The sequence below is a fragment of the Bos indicus genome, chromosome 10 (assembly GCF_029378745.1).
Source record: "Bos indicus isolate NIAB-ARS_2022 breed Sahiwal x Tharparkar chromosome 10, NIAB-ARS_B.indTharparkar_mat_pri_1.0, whole genome shotgun sequence".
Classification (NCBI taxonomy): Eukaryota; Metazoa; Chordata; class Mammalia; order Artiodactyla; family Bovidae; genus Bos; species Bos indicus.
In genome coordinates this window covers 52,072,469-52,094,515 of record NC_091769.1, presented here as the reverse complement: position 1 = coordinate 52,094,515, position 22,047 = coordinate 52,072,469, and the positions used below count along the sequence as shown (strand labels likewise).

Genomic DNA, 22,047 nt, shown 5'->3' with positions numbered 1-22,047 from the left:
GAGGCAGAGAACCAGCAGCACAGGCATCGCCTGGCAGCTGGTTAGGAACACAGATTCTCAGACCCCATCCTAGACCTGCACTTGAAGACGATTCCAGGTAATACATATGCACATTCAGGTTTGAGAGGCACTGCTCTAAGCCAGCTACCCTATCAGCCATCGGTTTCCTTTTCTGGGAAACCAATCCTCTTCCATTGAGGAAGGCCCACACTGGCACTCGAAGGTCCCCAGCATCACTCTCTACTCTCCCCAATGTGCACACAGAAAGCTGGCTCTTCTCCAAAGAACACAGGTAGAGCACCTGGCACACTGCTTAGCCCATCCAGGAGCCACTCAAACACACGTATTTTCTTTCTGTATACCTATTCACCACTGCCAATATCCTCATCTCTCTTCCAGTTGGCCCTTTTCCTGTCACAATCTTTCTCCCTCCCAGTTTCTAAAACAGATTCTCTAGTGAAGTGATTCGCCAGGCTCTAACGCCAAAGTTTTGGCCCTGCAGTTTATTTACTGGGTGAATCAGGAAGACAATTTAACATTTCTAGGCCTCAGTTTTTCCCTCTGGTAATAACAGTGTCTACCCCTCGGGGCTGCTGTGAAAGCACTTTATTTCATATCACTGCAGCACAGTACTCACGCTTGGCTTCCCAGGTGGCACTGGTGGTGAAGCCTGACGATGCAGGAGATGTAAGAGGTGCAGGTTCGATCCCTGCGTCAGAAAGATCCCCTGGAGAAGGAAACGGCAACCCCCTCCAGTATTCTTGCCTGGAGGATCCCTATGGACAGAGAAGCCTGGCGGGCTTGTGTTCATGCTCAGACCGAGACCTTTCCACTGACTTAGTTTGGATGCCTTCCCACTGCTTTAAGGGCCACAGCACTGACAGGCCAAGCCACATGGCTTAGCACCTAATTGCAACTCTCCTGTAGAGATCTTTGTTTTGTCTTACTGGTTTTGTCTCCAAAACTGGATCTTAAAAGACAATGTGTCAGGATGGTGGTTGTTTTTACAGATGGTAAAAGTAGTTCATGGTCTTTATAGGAAATACAGAAAATATAGAGAAATATGAAAAAGAAATAATAAACAATCCATAATCTCACCACTCAGAGAAAACAACTGTTAACATTTTAGAGGATTTCCTTCTAAACAAGAAAATCTTAGGTTTCAGGAGACCAAGGGCCAAGTCTTAATCTTCTCAGAGTTTTCCCTGGCTTTCCCACACCCAATGCTTGTCCCGCCCCCAGCACCTAAGCTAGCACAGTGCAAGGAACTCTGCAGCAGACACACGCTTGTTCCTTAGCTGACTGACGTACTGATGTGGCTTTCTCTGCACCTATGTATGGACTGGCTACATACTGAAATAGGGATACTGTCAGAAGCAGTGACAAAATCTGTTTTGTTCTTTGTTCAGTTCAAGCTGCTGCAAAAGTGTGCTCAGATCTGTACTCCACGTGACTGCTGTCTGTGTTTGGTGACTGCTGTCTGTGTTTGGTGGTGACACTGTGTTTCTGCTGAGGTCTCATGTTTCCCTTTTCAACGTACTCAGGTCTCACATACCTACAGGAATGGTCATCCCGTGAATTTTATCAGCCCAGCCTGCATAATACCGAAGGGTTTTGATGACTCCTTGCAAATCGACATAAAATGCTTGCAGGAACGGTTTGCCACCATTGAGGGATTCCATGGTCTGTGGGAAAAGAAACAGAGAGAACTTCCCAGTGATACACTAAGTGATTGCTGGAGCAAACAAAGAAAGGAATGGAAAAAATACAAATGAATCTGAATAATGACGCATACCTGGTCAACTCTGATTTCCCAAATGAAAAGATTTTAGTACTGCTTGTCGAGTTTAGTTTCCAGTAAAAGCCACCATGAGTATGTATGTGCGTGTTCTTGTGCTTGGGTATGTGCTTCCAGTAACCACTATTCCAATATATAAACACTACTGGTGATAAAGAAAGTGTTCTGCTTGTCAACCAGCTTCTGTTATATTAATGATCAGAGCTGCGTGGGGATTTTTCAGAGTCTACATCAGTAATCTGAATCCATAAAGAGGAGCAGGGACATGGGCTTTTATGCACTTGATGAGAATATAAAACGTTCTCCACAGCTGCCAAGACCCCTGCTGAGAAATGGAATGGCCACGGTGCACAGCGAGTTTATTTATTACCACCAAATAAACAAGATCTCCTCTAGGGAAGCTCATACTGTAACAACATGAGGGCTGGTTTTCTGTAAATATTTAGCTTAACAACCATTATCTATTAAGAGTGAAGTACTCGGTCCATTTAATAAAAATAGAGTTAGAGTTATTAAGCAGTTTTAGATTATAAATGTTATTATTTTAATGACACATTCCTAAATAGGATAAGTCTGTAATGTAAAGAATTTAAGAAGAATTCACTGGAATGAGAAGAGTATTTTGACTTGAGAAAGAGTAGGTGTTTTTACATATTTATCAAATAATATAAACAAAAACATATGTTTGCAATCTCATGTCCTCTTTCTCAAGGACATTTTACAATATATACTAGTACTAAAATTATCTGAGTACTAACAAAACTAAAATTGAAATACTCTCCATTCAATGACATAAAAATAGTATTTACAGTGTAATTTATTCACATATTATATGTATAAGATGGAACTCATTTAAAAATATTATGTGACCTATTCACTGTATATTACAAATATACAGCAAAACAAGGTATTTCCCAGTTCTTTTTAGAATATTTATAGGTCTGTGAGATGAGCATTATATTCTCCACACAGAGGGCATAGAGCCAAGGTCTAGACTACACAGACTAAAGTAGAGCCATTCATCAGATTCTAGGCCACCTACGTAGTCCATCCCTATGAGCTGTTGATCACCTGAGAGTTGCCAGCCCTGGGTTTATTCTCAATTGTGTTTACCTGGATGCAATATTAACTTCAGTATTCTGGTCAGGAGCTTCCCTATATTCAAGAGGCTGCTGCTGCTGCTGCTGCTAAGTTGCTTCAGTTGTGTCCGACTCTGTGTAACCCCATAGACAGCAGCCCACCAGGATCCCCCATCCCTGGGATTCTCCAGGCAAGAACACTGGAGTGGGTTGCCATTTCCTTCTCCAACGCATGAAAGTGAAAAGTGAAAATGAAGTCGCTCAGTTGTGTCTGACTCTTAGCGACCCCATGGACTGTAGCCTTCCAGGCTCCTCTGTCCATGGGATTTTCCAGGCAAGAGTACCGGAGTGGGGTGCCATTGCCTTCTCCATTCAAGAGGCTACCTCTTAATAAAATTCATTTGTCACATGGCTTAGGAGTGTTTAAAAGTAGGACTCTCAGTTAAGTGTGATGGGAAAAAGGACTTGACCACAGTGAGACATGTCAGAGAAAGGATGGCATTTGAATGTTATGACATGAAAAGATAACTGCAGAAATGATCTACATCTTCATCTAGTAAGTACTGCTAAGCTAATGTTATGAATACTGTATGGATTTAACTGAAATAGATACTTAGCCATCAATGTGCCCCCATCACACTATTTATGTGCCAAGAACTATACTCGGATTACAACATAAGGAAGTAAAACACACTTTTTACTCTCAAAGAAATCAAAATCCAGTAAAAAGACAGCATACAGACCAGCATTCCCCCAAGGTACGCCAAAGAACTGTTTTGTACGATATTGACAGGTTAGCCAGAAAATTAGTGTTGAGGCTCCAAGAGGGTTGAGACACACTGAGTAGGGCTTGTCAGTCTTTAATATGCCAAGTGTCTTATGAATCTCCATGAAACACCTTTTCCCAATATGTAGAAACATCTCATTGGAAACAGCATTCCTTGAAGTACCAAACCAGAAAATGCTTTTATGGACAAATATGTGTTATGCACAGCAGGAGTTCCAAACCATCTCCATAAAGCATCCATTTTTGTTTCCACACTAGAAACAGATCCATGAGGGGGATGGAAGAAGGGAGCGTGATGGTAGAAGTGACAATGCTGAAGGGACTGATGCTCCCCCCACAAAGGAAACCCAACAGTGATGTGACTTTCCAAGCAGAGGGGAGACCATAGTATTCATGACCTTAATGCACTGACTCGACAAGGATGCCCTCAATATTAAATGATCAACTATGGGTCATGCAGGTGGAGACTACAGGCATTCCAAAATGGTTCCAGTGTCCAAAAGAGTTTGTATTCTCAAAGAAACTGACTTCTATTTTTAAAACAGCATCAACAACAACAAACCACTAGGAAAGGAATGTCCCTTATGTGAGAAAATGATCGTTGTAGCAAAAGAAAGTTGCTGTCTCCTGTCTCTCCTTTCTATTAATTCTACAACGTGACAAAAGAACAAAGGGAGCAGAGGTGTATGAGAGGTCTGCATCACGCCTTCTGCTTCTGAAGGATTCTCTTTGGTCAAGAGGGGCTCACACTGGAGAGGCAAAACTCTTCTGAAAGCCAACAGAGTGGTTTGGCTTCCTGCAGGCAACATGGTCACTTTCCCATGCTGGACTGTTTCTGTTCTTTTTGTTGAGGGTGGGAGGGAGAGGGACAAGGAAAGCAGCAAGGTCTGTACCAGTCATGGGAAGCTATGGGTTTGTTCTTAAAAATTCAGTAAGAAAAGACACTCAGCTGGTCCCCAAAAGCCAAACCTCTCCCCTTTTTCATGAGTTATTATGTACTCCTTCACTTGTTCCCCAGATCTGCATCATATCATGCTTTCAGAAAGACTGAGGAATCTACATTTCAATGGATGGTAAGTTTGGTGGTAAAGACGATGTTTGGTGGTAAAGATGTTTTCTTAGGTTACTTACCGCAAGGACTGCCCTGTCTCGTTCCACCAAATCTGCAAGCTTATCCAACAGACGGCCTCTTTCTGAAGCATCCATCCTTCTCCACACTGAACCCAGAGAGAAAGCCAGGCGGGCTGCCTGCACTGCTTTGTCTATGTCTGCCTGTTATAGAGGAAAAGAGAGAATGACACAATAAAGGAAGAAACATTTGCTTTCACACACACGCAAAAAAAAAAAAAAAAAAGGTGATAAATGAACATTAGTGGTGATGTCTGGAGAGCATAAGTTTAGTGTTTTGCTGTCTGAAGGTAGTTATTTCATAGCAATTTTTCTTCTCAGATGAACATACCTTGTCTGCTTCTTGAACTTCACACACCTGTTCTCCTGTGGCTGGATTATAGACAGGGAACACTCGCCCACTCTCTGAATTCTGCCACTCGTTGTTAATAAAAATCTAAGGGAATAGACAACAGAATGGCCTCCATGAGACAAGTGACAGAAAGTCAGTCAATGGTGCTGTATTATACAAAAGTACTATAGTAATAATACTTGGTCTGCCAGTATTCTTGGGCTTCTCTGGTGACTCAGACGGTAAAGAATCCACCTGCAATGTGGGAGACCTGGGTTCAGTCCCTGGGTTACCTCCAGGGTTCAATCCCTGGAGGAGGGCATGGTAACCCACTCCACTATTCTTGCCTGGAGAATCCCCATGGACAGAGGAGCCTGGCGGGCTACAGTCCATAGGGTTGCAGAGTTGGACACGACAGTAACTGAGCATAGCACAGCATACTTGCTGGTATATAACTAAAGTACAGAATCTGAAGAGTTACAAGAAAACCTTGATCATTATGCAGTCTAGCCTTACCCTCAATTCATAAATTTCCTTTATGGTATTTTTACCTCAATGTCATCCAAAGATTAAATATAATGCTTACCTTTAGTAAATCTGTCAATTACTAAGACAGTCAAACAAGGAAGGAAGGAGAGTCTCACCTACATAGAGAGCATATACTGAGGCTGAGAAAGTATTTATTATACTCCAGGCTCTGGCCAATACCCCAAAAGGGGTAAATCACGGATCAAACTGACAGTCATCCAGCTTAAGCTACTAGTTTCTCTGTCAGAGGCCTTAAGTGAGTTCACAAGGAAATCTGAATGGTGCTGGAAAAAGTATTTGCCTAATTTATAGTCAGAACCAGAACACAGCAATGACTTTGACCAAACCAACTGGTGAGTTGAACAACTTACCCGTGTAAACCCCAGTTAGATCTCTTTCCTTTTGCTGGGTAGGCAAAGGGAAAAGGCCTGTAACTTTCCAATTGGTCTCTCCAGGATTTTTCTTAAGAGCCTTGGTTTCTTTATATAGGAAATGAAGGCTATCTTAAAATGGCAAAGAGACTAATGGTTTAAGAAATTATGCTTTTACCATGCCCCACAGGTTTTGGGTTGTTGTGTTTTCATTTTCATTCGTTTCTATGCAAATTTTGATTTCTTTCTTGATTTCTTCTGTGATTTGTTGGTTATTCAGCAGTGTGTTGTTCAGCCTCCATATGTTGGAATTTTTAATAGTTTTTCTCCTGTAGTTGAGATCTAATCTTACTGCATTGTGGTCAGAAAAGATGCTTGGAATGATTTCTATTCTTTTGAATTTACCAAGGCTAGCTGTATGGCCCAGGATGTGATCTATCCTGGAGAAGGTTCCATGTGCGCTTGAGAAAAAGGTGAAATTCATTGTTTTGGGATGAAATGTCCTATAGATATCAATTAGGTCTAACTGGTCTATTGTATCATTTAAAGTTTGTGTTTCCTTGTTAATTTTCTGTTTAGTTGATCTATCCATAGGTGTGAGTGGGGTATTAAAGTCTCCCACTATTATTGTGTTATTGTTAATGTCTCCTTTCATACTTGTTAGCATTTGTCTTACATACTGTGGTGCTCCCGTGTTGGGTGCATATATATTTATAATTGTTATATCTTCTTCTTGGATTGATCCTTTGATCATTATGTAGTGACCATCTTTGTCTCTTTTCACAGCCTTTGTTTTAAAGTCTATACGGGGAAAGTTCATAGCAATACAGGCACACCTCAAGAAACAAGAAAAAAGTAAAATAAATAACCTAACTCTACACATAAAGCAACTAGAAAAGGAAGAAATGAAGAACCCCAGGGTTAGTAGAAGGAAAGAAATCTTAAAAATTAGAGCAGAAATAAATGCAAAAGAAACAAAAGAGACCATAGCAAAAATCAACAAAACCAAAAGCTGGTTCTTTGAAAGGATAAATAAAATTGACAAACCACTAGCCAGACTCATCAAGAAACAAAGGGAGAAAAATCAAATCAATAAAATTAGAAACGAAAATGGAGAGATCACAACAGACAACACAGAAATACAAAGGATCATAAGAGACTACTATCAACAATTATATGCCAATAAAATGGACAACGTGGAAGAAATGGACAAATTCTTAGAAAAGTACAACTTTCCAAAACTTGACCAGGAAGAAATAGAAAATCTTAACAGACCCATCACAAGCACGGAAATTGAAACTGTAATCAAAAATCTTACAGCAAGCAAAAGCCCCAGTCCAGACGGCTTCACAGCTGAATTCTACCAAAAATTTAGAGAAGAGCTAACACCTATCCTGCTCAAACTCTTCCAGAAAATTGCAGAGGAAGGTAAACTTCCAAACTCATTCTATGAGGCCACCATCACCCTAATACCAAAACCTGAGAAAGATCCCACAAAAAAAGAAAACTACAGGCCAATATCACTGATGAACATAGGTGCAAAAATCCTTAACAAAATTCTAGCAATCAGAATCCAACAACACATTAAAAAGATCATACACCATGATCAAGTAGGCTTTATCCCAGGGATGCAAGGATTCTTCAATATCCGCAAATCAATCAATGTAATACACCACATTAACAAATTGAAAAATAAAAACCATATGATTATCTCAATAGATGCAGAGAAAACCTTTGACAAAATTCAACACCCATTTATGATAAAAACTCTCCAGAAAGCAGGAATAGAAGGAACATACCTGAACATAATAAAAGCTATATATGACAAACCCACAGCAAACATTATCCTCAATGGTGAAAAATTGAAAGCATTTCCCCTAAAGTCAGGAACAAGACAAGGGTGCCCACTTTCACCATTACTATTCAACATAGTTTTGGAAGTTTTGGCCACAGCAATCAGAGCAGAAAAAGAAATAAAAGGAATCCAAATTGGAAAAGAAGAAGTAAAACTCTCACTATTTGCAGATGACATGATCCTCTACATAGAAAACCCTGAAGACTCCACCAGAAAATTACTAGAGCTAATCAATGACTATAGTAAAGTTGCAGGATATAAAATCAACACACAGAAATCCCTTGCATTCCTATACACTAATAATGAGAAAACAGAAAGAGAAATTAAGGAAACAATTCCATTCACCATTGCAATGGAAAGAATAAAATACTTAGGAATGTATCTACCTAAAGAAACTAAAGACCTATATATAGAAAACTATAAAACACTGGTGCAAGAAATCAAAGAGGACACTAATAGATGGAGAAATATACCATGTTCATGGATCAGAAGAATCAATATAGTGAAAATGAGTATACTACCCAAAGCAATTTACAGATTCAATGCAATCCCTATCAAGCTACCAACAGTATTCTTCACAGAGCTAGAACAAATAATTTCACAATTTGTATGGAAATACAAAAAACCTCGAATAGCCAAAGCTATCTTGAGAAAGAAGAATGGAACTGGAGGAATCAACCTACCTGACTTCAGGCTCTACTACAAAGCCACAGTCATCAAGACACTATGGTACTGGCACAAAGACAGAAATATAGATCAATGGAACGAAATAGAAAGCCCAGAGATAAATCCACGCACCTATGGACACCTTATCTTTGACAAAGGAGGCAAGAATATACAATGGATTAAAGACAATCTCTTTAACAAGTGGTGCTGGGAAATCTGGTCAACCACTTGTAAAAGAATGAAACTAGAACACTTTCTAACACCATACACAAAAATAAACTCAAAATGGATTAAAGATCTAAACATAAGACCAGAAACTATAAAACTCCTAGAGGAGAACATAGGCAAAACACTCTCTGACATACATCACAGCAGGATCCTCTATGACCCACCTCCCAGAATATTGGAAATAAAAGCAAAAATAAACAAATGGGACCTAATTAACCTTAAAAGCTTCTGCACATCAAAGGAAACTATAAGCAAGGTGAAAAGACAGCCTTCAGAATGGGAGAAAATAATAGCAAATGAAGCAACTGACAAAACAACTAATCTCAAAAATATACAAGCAACTCCTACAGCTCAACTCCAGAAAAATAAATGACCCAATCAAAAAATGGGCCAAAGAACTAAATAGACATTTCTCCAAAGAAGACATACAGATGGCTAACAAACACATGAAAAGATGCTCAACATCACTCATTATCAGAGAAATGCAAATCAAAACCACTATGAGGTACCATTTCACACCAGTCAGAATGGCTGCGATCCAAAAGTCTACAAATAATAAATGCTGGAGAGGGTGTGGAGAAAAGGGAACTCTCTTACACTGTTGGTGGGAATGCAAACTAGTACAGCCACTATGGAGAACAGTGTGGAGATTCCTTAAAAAACTGGAAATAGAACTGCCTTATGATCCAGCAATCCCACTGCTGGGCATACACACTGAAGAAACCAGAAGGGAAAGAGACACGTGTACCCCAATGTTCATCGCAGCACTGTTTATAATAGCCAGGACATGGAAGCAACCTAGATGTCCATCAGCAGATGAATGGATAAGAAAGCTGTGGTACATATACACAATGGAGTATTACTCAGCCATTAAAAAGAATACATTTGAATCAGTTCTAATGAGGTGGATGAAACTGGAGCCTATTATACAGAGTGAAGTAAGCCAGAAGGAAAAACACCAATACAGTATACTAACCCATATATATGGAATTTAGAAAGATTGTAACAATAACCCTGTGTACAAGACAGCAAAAGAGACACTGATGTATAGAACAGTCTTATGGACTCTGTGGGATAGGGAGAGGGTGGGAAGATTTGGGAGAATGGCATTGAAACATGTAAAATATCATGTATGAAACGAGATGCCAGTCCAGGTTCGATGCACGATGCTGGATGCTTGGGGCTAGTGCACTGGGACGACCCAGAGGGATAGTATGGGGAGGGAGGAGGGTTCAGGATGGGGAACGCAGGTATACCTGTGGCGGATTCATTTTGATATTTGGGAAAACTAATACAATTATGTAAAGTTTAAAAATAAAATAAAACTAAAACAATAAAAAAAAATAAATTATGCAAGTCAATTTCTAAGGAGATTTGTAAGAGATGAGTTAAAGGAGGAGGGAAAATATGGGCAAAAACATTAAATTTTTATTGACATTAAGAAAAAATCCAAACTAATATTTTGGACTATGAAAGCTCAAAGAATACATAAAAATATTTTGCTTCATAAAATTTATGGCACAACAACAAACATTTCTGAACTTATGAACCATTTAGTAGCCAGTCAATTTAGAACAAATACAATGATGAGCTGATTTGCTACTGCCTGGCATTTTAATAATTACAGATGAAGCTAAGTGAGTGTATATCTACAATTTTAAATATTAAGTTCTAGATTATGTCAGATCTTTGCTTTTTCCTTGATTTGATAAAACAATGAGCCTGTGTTAAAGGAGTCTTCTTTTACTGAAGGCTTTTTAAGATAAAAGGAGGGAAAAAATGCCTTAAGCCTATAAACGCACTTAATACAAATGTATTGAGCACAAACACAATGACTTTGTAACAAATTTTAAGTTTTTACTATGAATGTGTAAACATGCTTAATATGCTGTATTCATTTGTATAATGTATTTAATAAATGCAAGGTATTTCTAGACACAGGAGAGGCAAGGATGATTAACAGTTTCAGTCTTTCAGGGTCAACAGTCCCTAATAGTTTATTAAATACTTACAACAACCCTAATGGCAGGATTTTATTATTTCAACTAAAGATGAAAACATTAAGAGAGGTTAATAGTCAGAAAAAGCAGGTCATCTCTGGGGCTCTGATTTAGTCTGCTGCTCTTCCCACTATACCCTGGTTTCCAGATTTGCTCAGACCAAAGAAACACAACTATTTGATAGTTATAAGACTCTTTTCACTCCATTTACCAAATTTCCTAACATTTTACAGCTCATCGAATCTGTATACCCCTTTGAAATGCAGTATGATCTTAAAGGTAACAAAAGAAAAACATTTATTAGAGGTTAGTTTCATTAAACATTCACTTCTAGACTTTATCAGGTTTAAGGGAGAATGCAATGGGTCGTGACAATACTCTTTTTATTCACTGTTTGACTAAAACCTCTTAAATCTTGATGTATCATCAGATCCAATTACAGTTTTTAAGCTTTATTGAACAGTTCTAAATGTATGTGCTGTGGTGGTGGTGGTTTAGTAGCTCAGTCATGTCTGACTGCATGGACTATAGCCCGCCAGGCTGCTCTGTCCATGGAATTCTCCAGGCAAGAATACTGGAGTGGGTTGGCATTTCCTCCTCCAGGGGATCTTCCTGACCCAGGGATCAAACCTGGGTCTCCTGCATTGCAGACATATTCTTTACTGACTGAGTCACCAGGAATGTATGTAAAGATTGATATTCCATGACCTTTTATTGTTTCTTAGAGGTCTACCAAAGATCAAACAGAAAAACTACTTATTTTTTAATAGAATAAAATTCATCCTCTTACTGTTATTTAAGCCCACGGATCATTTTCCCAGTATAAAATATAGTATGGGATCTTTTTTAAAAAATTAATTAATTCATTTTAATTGGAAGCTAGTTACCCTACAATATTGTGGTGGTTTTTGCCATACATTGACATGAATCAGTCACGGGGGTACATGTGTTTCCCCGTCCCAAACCCCCCTCCCACCTCTCTCCCCATCCCATCCCTCTGGGTTGTCCCAGTGCACGAGCTTTGAGTGCCCTGTTTCATGCATCAAGCTTGAACTGGTCATCTATCTCACATATGGTAATATACATGTTTCAATGTTACTCTCTTCCTATTTGGAGCCAGTCTGTTGTTTCATGTCCAGTTCTAACTGTTGCTTCCTGACCTGCATACAGATTTCTCAAGGCAGGTCAGGTGGTCTGATATTCCCATCTCTTTCAGAATTTTCCACAGTTTATTGTGATCCACACAAAGGCTTTGGCATAGTCAATAAAGCAGAAACAGATGTTTTTCTGGAACTCTCTTGCTTTTTTGATGATTCAGCAGATGTTGGCAATTTGATCTCTGGTTCTTTTGCCTTTTCCAAAACCAGCTTGAACATCTGAAAGTTCACAGTTCACGTACTGTTGAAGTCTGGCTTGGAGAATTTTGAGCATTACTTTACAAGCATGTGAAAGTGAAGTCACTCAGTCATGTCCAACTCTTTGCGACCCCATGGACTATAGCCCACCAGGCTCCTCCATCCATGAGATTCTCCAGGCAAGAGTACTGGAGTGGGTTGCCATTTCCTTCTCCAACAAGCATGTGAGATGAGTACAACTGTGTGGTAGTTTGAGCATTCTTTGGCATTGCCTTTCTTAGTGATTGGAATGAAAACTGATCTTTTCCAGTCCTGTGGCCACTGCTGAGTTTTCCAAATTTGCTGGAACAACAGACTTGTTCCAAATAGGGAAAGGAGTATGTCAAGGCTGTATATTGTCACTGTGCTTATTTAACTTATATGCAGAGTACATCATGAAAAATGCTGGGCTGGATGAAGCACAAGCTGGAACCAATATTACCAGGAGAAATATCAATAACCTCAGATATGCAGATGACACCACCCTTATGGCAGAAAGCGAGGAAGAACTAAAGAGCCTCTTCATGAAAGTGAAAGAGGAGAGTGAAAAAGTTGGCTTAAAGCTCAACATTCAGAAAACTAAGATCATGGCATCTAGTCCCATCACTTCATGGAAAATAGATGGGGAAACAGTGGAAACAGTGGCTGACTATTTTGGGGGGGCTCCAAAATTACTGCAGATGGTGATTGCAGCCATGAAATTAAAGGACGCTTGCTCCTTGGAAGGAAAGTTATGACCAACCTAGATAGCATATTCAAAAGCAGAGACATTACTTTGCCAACAAAGGTCCGTCTAGTCAAGGCTATGGTTTTTACAGTAGTCGTGTATGGATGTGAGAGTTGGACTTTAAAGAAAGCTGAGCACCGAAGAATTGATGCTTTTGAACTGTGGTGTTGGAGAAGACTCTTGAGAGTCCCTTGGACTGCAAGGAGATCCAACCAGTCAATCCCAAAGGAAATCAGTCCTGAGTGTTCATTGGAAGGACTGATGCTGAAGCTGAAACTCCAATACTTTGGCCACCTGATGTGAAGAACTGACTCATTTGAAAAGACCCTGATGCTGGGAAAGATTGAAGGCAGGAGGAGAAGGGGATGACAGAGGATGAGATGGTTGGATGGCTGCACTGACTCAATGGACATGAGTTTGTGTAAACTCTGGGAGTTGGTGATGGACAGGGAGGGCTGGCATGCTGCAGTCCATGGGGTCCCAAAGAGTTGGGCATGACTGAGCGACTGAACTGAACTGAATGTTATTCTCTCAAATCATCCTACCCTTGCCTTCTCCCACAGAGTCCAAAAATCTGTTCTTTATATCTGTGTCTCTTTTGCTGTCTCACATATAGGGTCATCGTTACCATCTTTTTAAATTCCATATATATGCATTAATATACTGTTAGTGTTTTTTTCTCTGACTTACTTCACTCTGTATAATAGGCTCCAGTTTCATCCACTGCATAAGAACTGATTCAAAAGTGTTCTTTCTAATAGATGAGTAATATTCCATTGTGTATACGTACCACCACTTTCTTTTTATTTTTTTAACTTATTTCTTTATTGAAGGATGATTGCTTTACAGAATTTTGTTTTCTGAAATTTTATTTTCTGAGGTTTTCTGCAACCTCAACATGAATCAGCTATAAGGTATACATATATCCCCTCCCTTTTGAACCAACCTCCCAACTCCCTCCCCATCCCACCCCTCTAGGTTGATAGAAAGACCTTGTTTGAGTTTCCTGAGCCATACAGCAAATTCCCGTTGGGTAATTTACATACGGCATTTTACATATTGCAATGTAATTTTCCATGTTACTCTTTCCATACATCTCACCCTCTCCTCCCCTCTCCGCATGTCCGTAAGTCTATTCTCTATGTCTGTTTCTCCACTGCTGCCCTTTAAATAAGTTCTTCAGGACCATTCTTCCAGATTCCATATATATGTGTTAGAATACGATATTTATCTTTCTCTGACTCACTTCACTCTGTGTAATAGCTTCTAGGTCCATCCACCTCATCGGGACTGACTCAAATACATTCCTTTTTATGGCTGAGTATTCCACTGTGTATATGTACCACAATTTCTTTATCCATTCACCTGTCGATGGACATCTAGGTTGCTTCCATGTCTTAGCTATTGTAAATAGTGCTGCAGTGAACAATGGGATATATGTGTCTTTTTAAATTCTGGTTTCCTCAGGGTATATGCCTAGGAGTGGGATTGTTGGGTCATATGGTGGTTTTAGTCCTAGTTTTTTAAGGAATCTCCATACCATCTTCCATAGTGGCTGTATCAATTTACATTCCCACCAACAGTGCAAGCATTCCCTTTTCTCCACACCCTCTCCAGCATTTATTGTTTGTAGATTTTTTGATGATGGCCATTCTGACCGATGTGGGGTGATATCTCATTGTAGTTTTGATTTGCATTTCTTTAATAATGAGTGATGTTGAGCATCTTGTCATGTGTTTGTTAGCCATCTGTATGTCTTCTTTGGAGAAATGTCTGTTTAGGTCTTTTTCCCACTTTTTGATTGGGTTGTTTGTTTTTCCAGCACTGAGTTGTATGAGCTGCTTGTATATTTTGGAAATTAATCCTTTGTCAGTTGTTTCATTTGCTATTATTTTCTCCCATTCTGAGGGTTGTCTTTTCACCTTGCTTATAGTTTCTTTTGCTGTACAAAAGCTTTTAAGTTTAATCAGGTCCCACTTGTTTACTTTTGTTTATATTTCCATTACTCTAGGAGGTGGGTCATAGAGGATCTTGCTTTGATTTATGTCATCTAGTGTTCTGCCTTTGTTTATCTCTAAGAGTTTTATAGTTTCTGGTCTTACATTTAGGTCTTTAATCCATTTTGAGTTTATCTTTGTGTATGGTGTTAGGAAGTGTTCTAATTTCATTCTTGTGCATGTAGCTGTCCAGTTTTCCCAGCACCATTTATTGAAGAGGCTGTCTTTGCCCCACTGTATATTCTTGCCTCCTTTGTCAAAAATAAGGTACCCATTGGTGCAAGAGTTTATTTCTGGGCTTTCTATCTTGTTCCATTGGTCTATATTTCTGTCTTTGTTCCAGTACCATACAGTCTTGATGACTGTAGCTTTGTAGTATAATCTAAAGTCAGGAAGGTTGATTCCTTCAGCTCCATTCTTCTTTATCAAGACTGCTTTGGCTATTTGGGGTCTTTTGTGTTTCTATATGAATTGTGAATTTTTTTGTTCTAGTTCTGTGAAAAATGCCATTGGTAATTTGATAGGGGTCACATTGAATTTGTGGATTGCGTTTGGTACTATAATCATTTTCACAATATTGTCTTCCTACCCAGGAACATGGACTATCTCTCCATCTGTTTATGTCATCTTTGATTTCCTTCTTCAGTGTCTTATAATTTTCTGTGTACAGTTCTTTTGTCTCCTTCAGTTCAGTTCACTCAGTTGTGTCCAACTCTTTGTGACCCCATGAATTGCAGCATGCCAGGCCTTCCTGTCCATCACCAACTCCTGGAGTTCACTCAAACTCATGTCCATCGAGTCGGTGATGCCATCCACCCATCTCATCCTCTGTCATCCCCTTCTCCTCCTGCCCCCAATCCCTCCCAGCATCAGAGTCTTTTCCAATGAGTCAACTCTTCGCATGAGGTGGCCAAAGTATTGCAGTTTCAGCTTTAGCATCATTCCTTCCAAAGAAATCCCAGGGCTGATCTCCTTCAGAATGGACTGGTTGGATCTCCTTGCAGTCCAAGGGACTCTCAAGACTCTTTTCCAACACCACACTTCAAAAGCATCAATTCTTTGGTGCTCAGCTTTCTTCACAGTCCAACTCTCACATCTATACATGACCATTGGAAAACCCAGAGCCTTGACTAGACAGACCTTTGTTGGCAAAGTAATGTCTCTGCTTTTGAATATGCTCTCTAGATTGGTCATAACTTTCCTTCCAAGGAGTAAGCGTCTTTTAATTTCATGGCTGCAGTCACCATCCGCAGTGATTTTGGAGCCCCCAAAAATAAAGTCTGACACTGTTTCCACTGTTTTCCCATCTATTTGCCATGAAGTGATGGGACCAGATGCCATGATCTTAGTTTTCTGAATGTTTATTCCTAGATATTTAATTCTTTTGGTTGCAATGGTGAATGGGATTGATTCCTTAATTTCTTTTTCTGATTTTTCATTGTTAGTATATTGAAATGCAAATGATTTCTGTATATTGATTTTGTATCCTGCAACTTTGCTAACTGATTAGCTCTATTAATTTTCTGATACTATCTTTAGGGTTTTCTATGTACAGTATCATGTCATCTGCAAACATCTGCAAACATCTGCAAAGTGAGAGTTTTACTTCTTCTTTTCCAACCTGGATTCCTTTTATTTTTCTTCTGTGATTGCTGTAGCTAGGACTTCCAGAACTATGTTGATAATAGTGTGAAAGTGGACACCCTTGTCTTGTTCCTGATCTTAGGGGGAATGCTTTCAGTTTTTTCACCATTGAGAATAATGCTTTCTGTAGGCTTATCATATATGGCCTTTACTATGTTGAGGTATGTTCCTTCTTTGCCCATTTTTAGAAGAATTTTTATCATAAATGGGTGCTGAATTTTGTCAAAGGCTTTTTCTGCATCTATTGAGATTATCATATGATTTTTATCTTTCATATCTTTTAATATGTATATCACATTGATTCGTGTATATTGAAGAATCCTTCCATTCCTGGAATAAACCCAACTTAATCATGGTGTATGAGCTTTTTGATGTATTGCTGAATTCTGTTTGCTAAAATTTTGTTGAGGATTTTTGCATCTATGTTCATCAGTGATACTGGTCTGTAGTTTTCTTTTTTTGTGTTGTCTTTGTCTGGTTTTGGTATCAGGGTGATGGTGGCCTCACAGCATGAGTCTGCAAGTGTTCCTTCCTCTTCAGTTTTTTCGAAGAGTTTTAGAAGGACAGGCACTAGCTCTTCTCTAAATGTTTAATAGAATTCTCCTGCGAAGCCATCTGGTCCTGGGCTTTTGTATTTTGGGAGATTTTTTTAAATCACAGCATCAATTTCAGTGCTTGTTTTTGGGCTGTTCATAATTTCTATTTCTTCTTGGTTCAGTCTTGAAAGATTGAACTTTTCTAAGAATCTGTCCATTTCTTCCAGGTTACCCATTTTATTGCCATACAGTTGTTCATAATAGTCTCTCATAATCCTTTGTAGTTCTGCACTGTCTGTTGTTAACTTCTCCTTTTTACTTTCTAATTTTGTTCATTTGATTTTTTTTTTTTTGATGACTCTAGCTAAAGGTTTGTCAATTGTGTTTACCTTTTCAAAGAATTAGCTTTTAGTTTTATTAATCTTTACTACTGTTTCTATCATTTCTTTTTCATTTATTTCTGCTCAGATCTTTATGATTTCTTTCCTTCTACTAATTTGGGAGGTTTTTTTGTTCTTCTTTTTCCAGTTGTTTTAGGTGTAAAGTTAGGTTGTCTATTTGATATTTTTCTTGTTTCTTGAGGTAGGATTGTATTGCTATAAACTTCCCTCTTAGAACTGCTTTTGCTACTACATCCCATAGGTTTTGAGTTGTTGTGTTTTAATTGTCATTTGTTTCTAAAAATTTTTTAATTTCCTTTTTGATTTCTTCAGTAACCTGTTGGTTATTTAGAAATGTGTTGTTTAATCTCCATGTGTTTGTGTTTCTTACAGCTTTTTTTATTATAATTGATATCTAGTCTCATAGCATTGTGGTCAGAGAAGATGCTTGATATGATTTCAACTTTCTTATATTTACTGAGGTTTGATTTGTGACCCAAGATGTGGTCTATTCTGGAGAGTGTTCATGTGCATTTAAGAAGGTGTATTCTTCTGCATTTGGATGGAATGTCTTGAAGATATCAATAAGATCCATAAGATTCATAAGAATCCATAAGAATCAATAAGATTCCTTATTAATTTTCTGTTTTGATGATCTGTTCATTGGTGTGACTGGGATGTTAAAGTCTCCTACTATTATTGTGTTACTGTCAGTTTCTCCTTTTATGTCTATTAGTTGTCTTATGTATTGAGGTGCTCCTATGTTGGGTGCAAAGATATTTACAACTGTTATGTCTTCCTCTTGGATTGATCCCTTGATCATTATATTGTGTGCTTCCTTATCTTTTGTAATCTTCTTTAAGATCTATTTTATCTGATATGAGGATTGCTACTCCAGCTTTCTTTTGCTTCCCATTTGCATGGAATATGTTTTTCCATCCTCTCACTTTCATATGTCTATATGTGTCTTGAGGTCTGAAGTGGGTTTCTTGTAGACAGCACATATATGGGTCTTGTTTTTGTAACCAGTCAGTCTGTGTCTTTTGGTTGGAGCATTTAATCCATTTACATTTAAAGTAATTATTGACATATATGTTCCTGTTGCCATTTTCTTAATTGTTTGGGGTTGATTCTGTAGACCTTTTTTCTTCTCTTGTATTTCTTGACTATGTAAGTCTCTTTAACATTTGTTATAAAATTGGTTTGGCCATTGCAGCACTGTTTATAATAGCCAGGACATGGAAGCAACCTAGATGTCCATCAGCAGATGAATGGATAAGAAAGCTGTGGTACATATACACAATGGAGTATTACTCAGCCATTAAAAAGAATACATTTGAATCAGTTCTAATGAGGTGGATGAAACTGGAGCCTATTATACAGAGTGAAGTAAGCCAGAAAGAAAAACACCAATACAGTATACTAACGCATATATATGGAATTTAGAAAGATGCTAACAATAACCCTGTGTACGAGACAGCAAAAGAGACACTGATGTATAGAACAGTCTTATGGACTCTGTTGCAGAGGGAGAGGGTGGGAAGATTTGGGAGAATAGCATTGAAACATGTATACTATCATGTATGAGACGAGTCGCCAGTCCAGGTTCGATGCACGATACTGGATGCTTGGGGCTGGTGCACTGGGACGACCCAGAGGGATGGTATGGGGAGGGAGGAGGGAGGAAGGTTCAGGATGGGGAACACATGTATACCTGTGGCGGATTCATTTTGATATTTGGCAAAACTAATACAATGTGTAAAGTTTAAAAATAAAATAAAACAAACAAACAAACAAACAAAAAAATTGGTTTGGTGGTACTGAATTCTCTTAACTTGCTTGTCTGAAAAGCTTTTGATTTCCCCATCAATGCTGAATGAGATCCTTGCTGGGTACAGAAATCTTGGTTGTAGAATTTTCCCTTTCAGTACTTTAAATATATCCTGCCATTCTCTTCTGGCCTGCAGAGTTTCTGCTGAAAGATCAGCTGTTAAGCACATGGGGTTTCCCTTGTATGCTACTTGTTGCTTCTCCCTTGCTGCTTTTAATATTCTTTCTTTGTGTTTAATCTTTGTTAGTTTGATTAATATTGTCTTGGTGTGTTTCTCCTTGGGTTTATCCTGTATGGGACTCTTTGCACCTCTTGGACTTGACTATATCCTTTTCCATGTTGGGGGAATTTTCAATTATAATCTCTTCAAAAATTTTCTCATACCTTTTCTTTTTCTCTTCTTCTGAGACCCCTATAATTCGAATGTTGGTGCATTTGATATTGTCCCAGAGGTCTCTGAGACTATCCTCAGTTCTTTTCATTCTTTTTGCTTTTTTCTGCTCTTCCGAAGTTATTTCCACCATTTTATCTTCCAGCTCACTGATTCGTTCTACTGCTTCAGCTATTCTGTTATTGATTCCTTCTAGAGTATTTTTAATTTCGGTAACTGTGTTGTTTGTCTCTGTAGGTTTATTCTTTAATTCTTCTAGGTCTTTTTTCATTGATTCTTGCATTTTCTCCATTTTGTTTTCAAGGTTTTTGATCATCTTTACTCATTTTTCTGAATTCTTTTTCAGGTAGCTTGCCTATTTCCTCTTCATTTATTTGGACTCCTGTGTTTCTAGTTTGTTCCTTCATTTATGTAGTATTTCTCTGACTTTTCATCATTATTTTTTTAACTTATTGTGTTTGAGGTCTCCATTTCCCAGACTTCAAGGTTGAATTCTTTCTTCCTTTTGGTTTCTGCCCTCCTAAGGTTGGTCCAGTGCTTTGTGTAAGCTTTGTATAAGGTGAGATTTGTGCCGAGTTTTTGTTTGTTTTTCCTCTGATGTGTAAGGCTGAGTGAGGTGGTAATCCTGTCTGCTGATGATTGGGTCCATATTTTTGTTTTGTTTGTTGTTTAGATGAGGCATCTTACACAGGGTGCTACTGGTGGTTGGGTGATGCCAGATTTTGTATTCAAGTGGTTTCCTTTGTGTGAGTTCTCACTAACTGATACTCCCTAAGGTTAGTTCTCTGGTAGTCTAGGGTCTTGGAGTCAGTGATTCCACTCCAAAGGTTCAGGGCTTGATCTCTGGTCAGGAATGAAGATTCCACAAGTGGTTTGTTATGGCATTAAGTGAGATTAAAATAAATATCCAAAAATGAGAAACCAAAGATGAACCCCAGACAAATGGCAGTTATAAAATCAGGCAAATAATAATTAAAATAATGGAATATATACATATCACCCATGAGCAAAATCAAAACAGTCCAACAAAAATAAAGTACAGTAGACTGACCTGGCAAACAAAGGAAATCAAAAAATTATATTTACCAGTTAAGAACAAAACTAACTAAAGCACAACTGGAAAACAACTAAAGCAAGGTGCCAAGTGGGGAATAAAGCAATGAAAACAAAACTAACAAATATGTTGGGAGGAAGGAAAAGAAAGAAAGAAATAGATATGCAAAGTTAAATAGAGGTAGATGAAGATTTATACACACTAAAGATTAACTGCAAGGCGAAAAGAACAGTAGGAAAGGCAAACAAAGGAATAAATGTAGAAAAAATATAATAGGCTTTAAAAATTAAAATTATGAAAAACAAAATAAGAAAAAAAAAAAACAGAAGTAAAAAAGGAAAAAGAAAATGCCACAGAATTGCAAAAGCCCAACATAGAGACAGAAGTTTATAACAACAATAAAAAGTGTGACTGAATATACACATATACATATACACCTATAAGCAAAATCAAAACGGTCCAACAAAAATAAATTACAATAGGTTGACCTGGTGAACGAAGGAAACCAAAAATTATATCTACCAGAACAAAACTAACTAAAGCACAAACTGGAAAACAAAACTAAAGCAAGGTACCAACTGGGGAAGAAAGTAATGAAAATAAAGCTAACAAATACGTTAAGAGGAAAGGAAAGAAAGAACAGATATGCAAAGTTAATAGAGATAAAGAATATTTATATACATTAAAGATTAACTGCAAGGGGAAAAGAATAGTAGGAAAAACAAAAGAATAAATGTAGAAAAAATAATAATAGGTTTAAAAATTAAAAACTGAGATTAAAAAAGAGAAAAGAAAAAAAAGGAAAACTCCACAGAACTGCAAAAGCCCAGAGGTTTATAACAACTATAAAAAATGTGACTGAGGAAAAAAAAAAAAGCTCAAAAGCTTAACTATATTTCACATTGCCAATAAAATCGACAACTACAACAGAGGGAAGAAAAAGAAAAAAAAAATCCAAAAGAATCTACAGAACAAGTCAAGATGTAAGAATAACAAATGTTTTTCTTGAGTCACTGCTGTCAGGGTCCTTTCCCTCACTGGGAGTCACCGTCCACCTCACCTCCCTAGGATGCCCTCCAACACCGTGCTGACCTCTGGACCTGTTGTGGGGGCAGCTCAGATTTTAATCTGCTCCTACTCCTCTGTGTTCTTGCCCCCAGTGTCCACAGCTATCAGAACTAGTGCGTTTTCTTTTGTGGAAGCTCTCAATGACCTTTTATATATTCCATAGACACAGTCTGCCTAGTTGATCATGTGGATTTAATCTGCAGCTTGTACAGCTAGTGGGAAGGTTTTGGGTCTTCCTCCTTAGACACACTGCC

At 38.4% G+C, this 22,047-nt stretch overlaps 1 protein-coding gene across 1 annotated transcript in view; it reads right to left on the bottom strand.

The window, feature by feature from the left end:
• The window catches only part of ALDH1A2 (aldehyde dehydrogenase 1 family member A2), a 125,829-nt gene that overhangs the window by 60,518 nt on the left and 43,264 nt on the right, over positions 1-22,047 (bottom strand). Inside the window, exons 2-4 of the mRNA XM_070797496.1 lie at positions 5,124-5,228; positions 4,796-4,936; positions 1,556-1,685 (exon numbers count right to left, since the gene is read on the bottom strand). Of these exons, the coding sequence (XP_070653597.1) occupies positions 1,556-1,685; positions 4,796-4,936; positions 5,124-5,228 (376 nt within the window). The remainder of the gene's footprint in view (positions 1-1,555; positions 1,686-4,795; positions 4,937-5,123; positions 5,229-22,047) is intronic.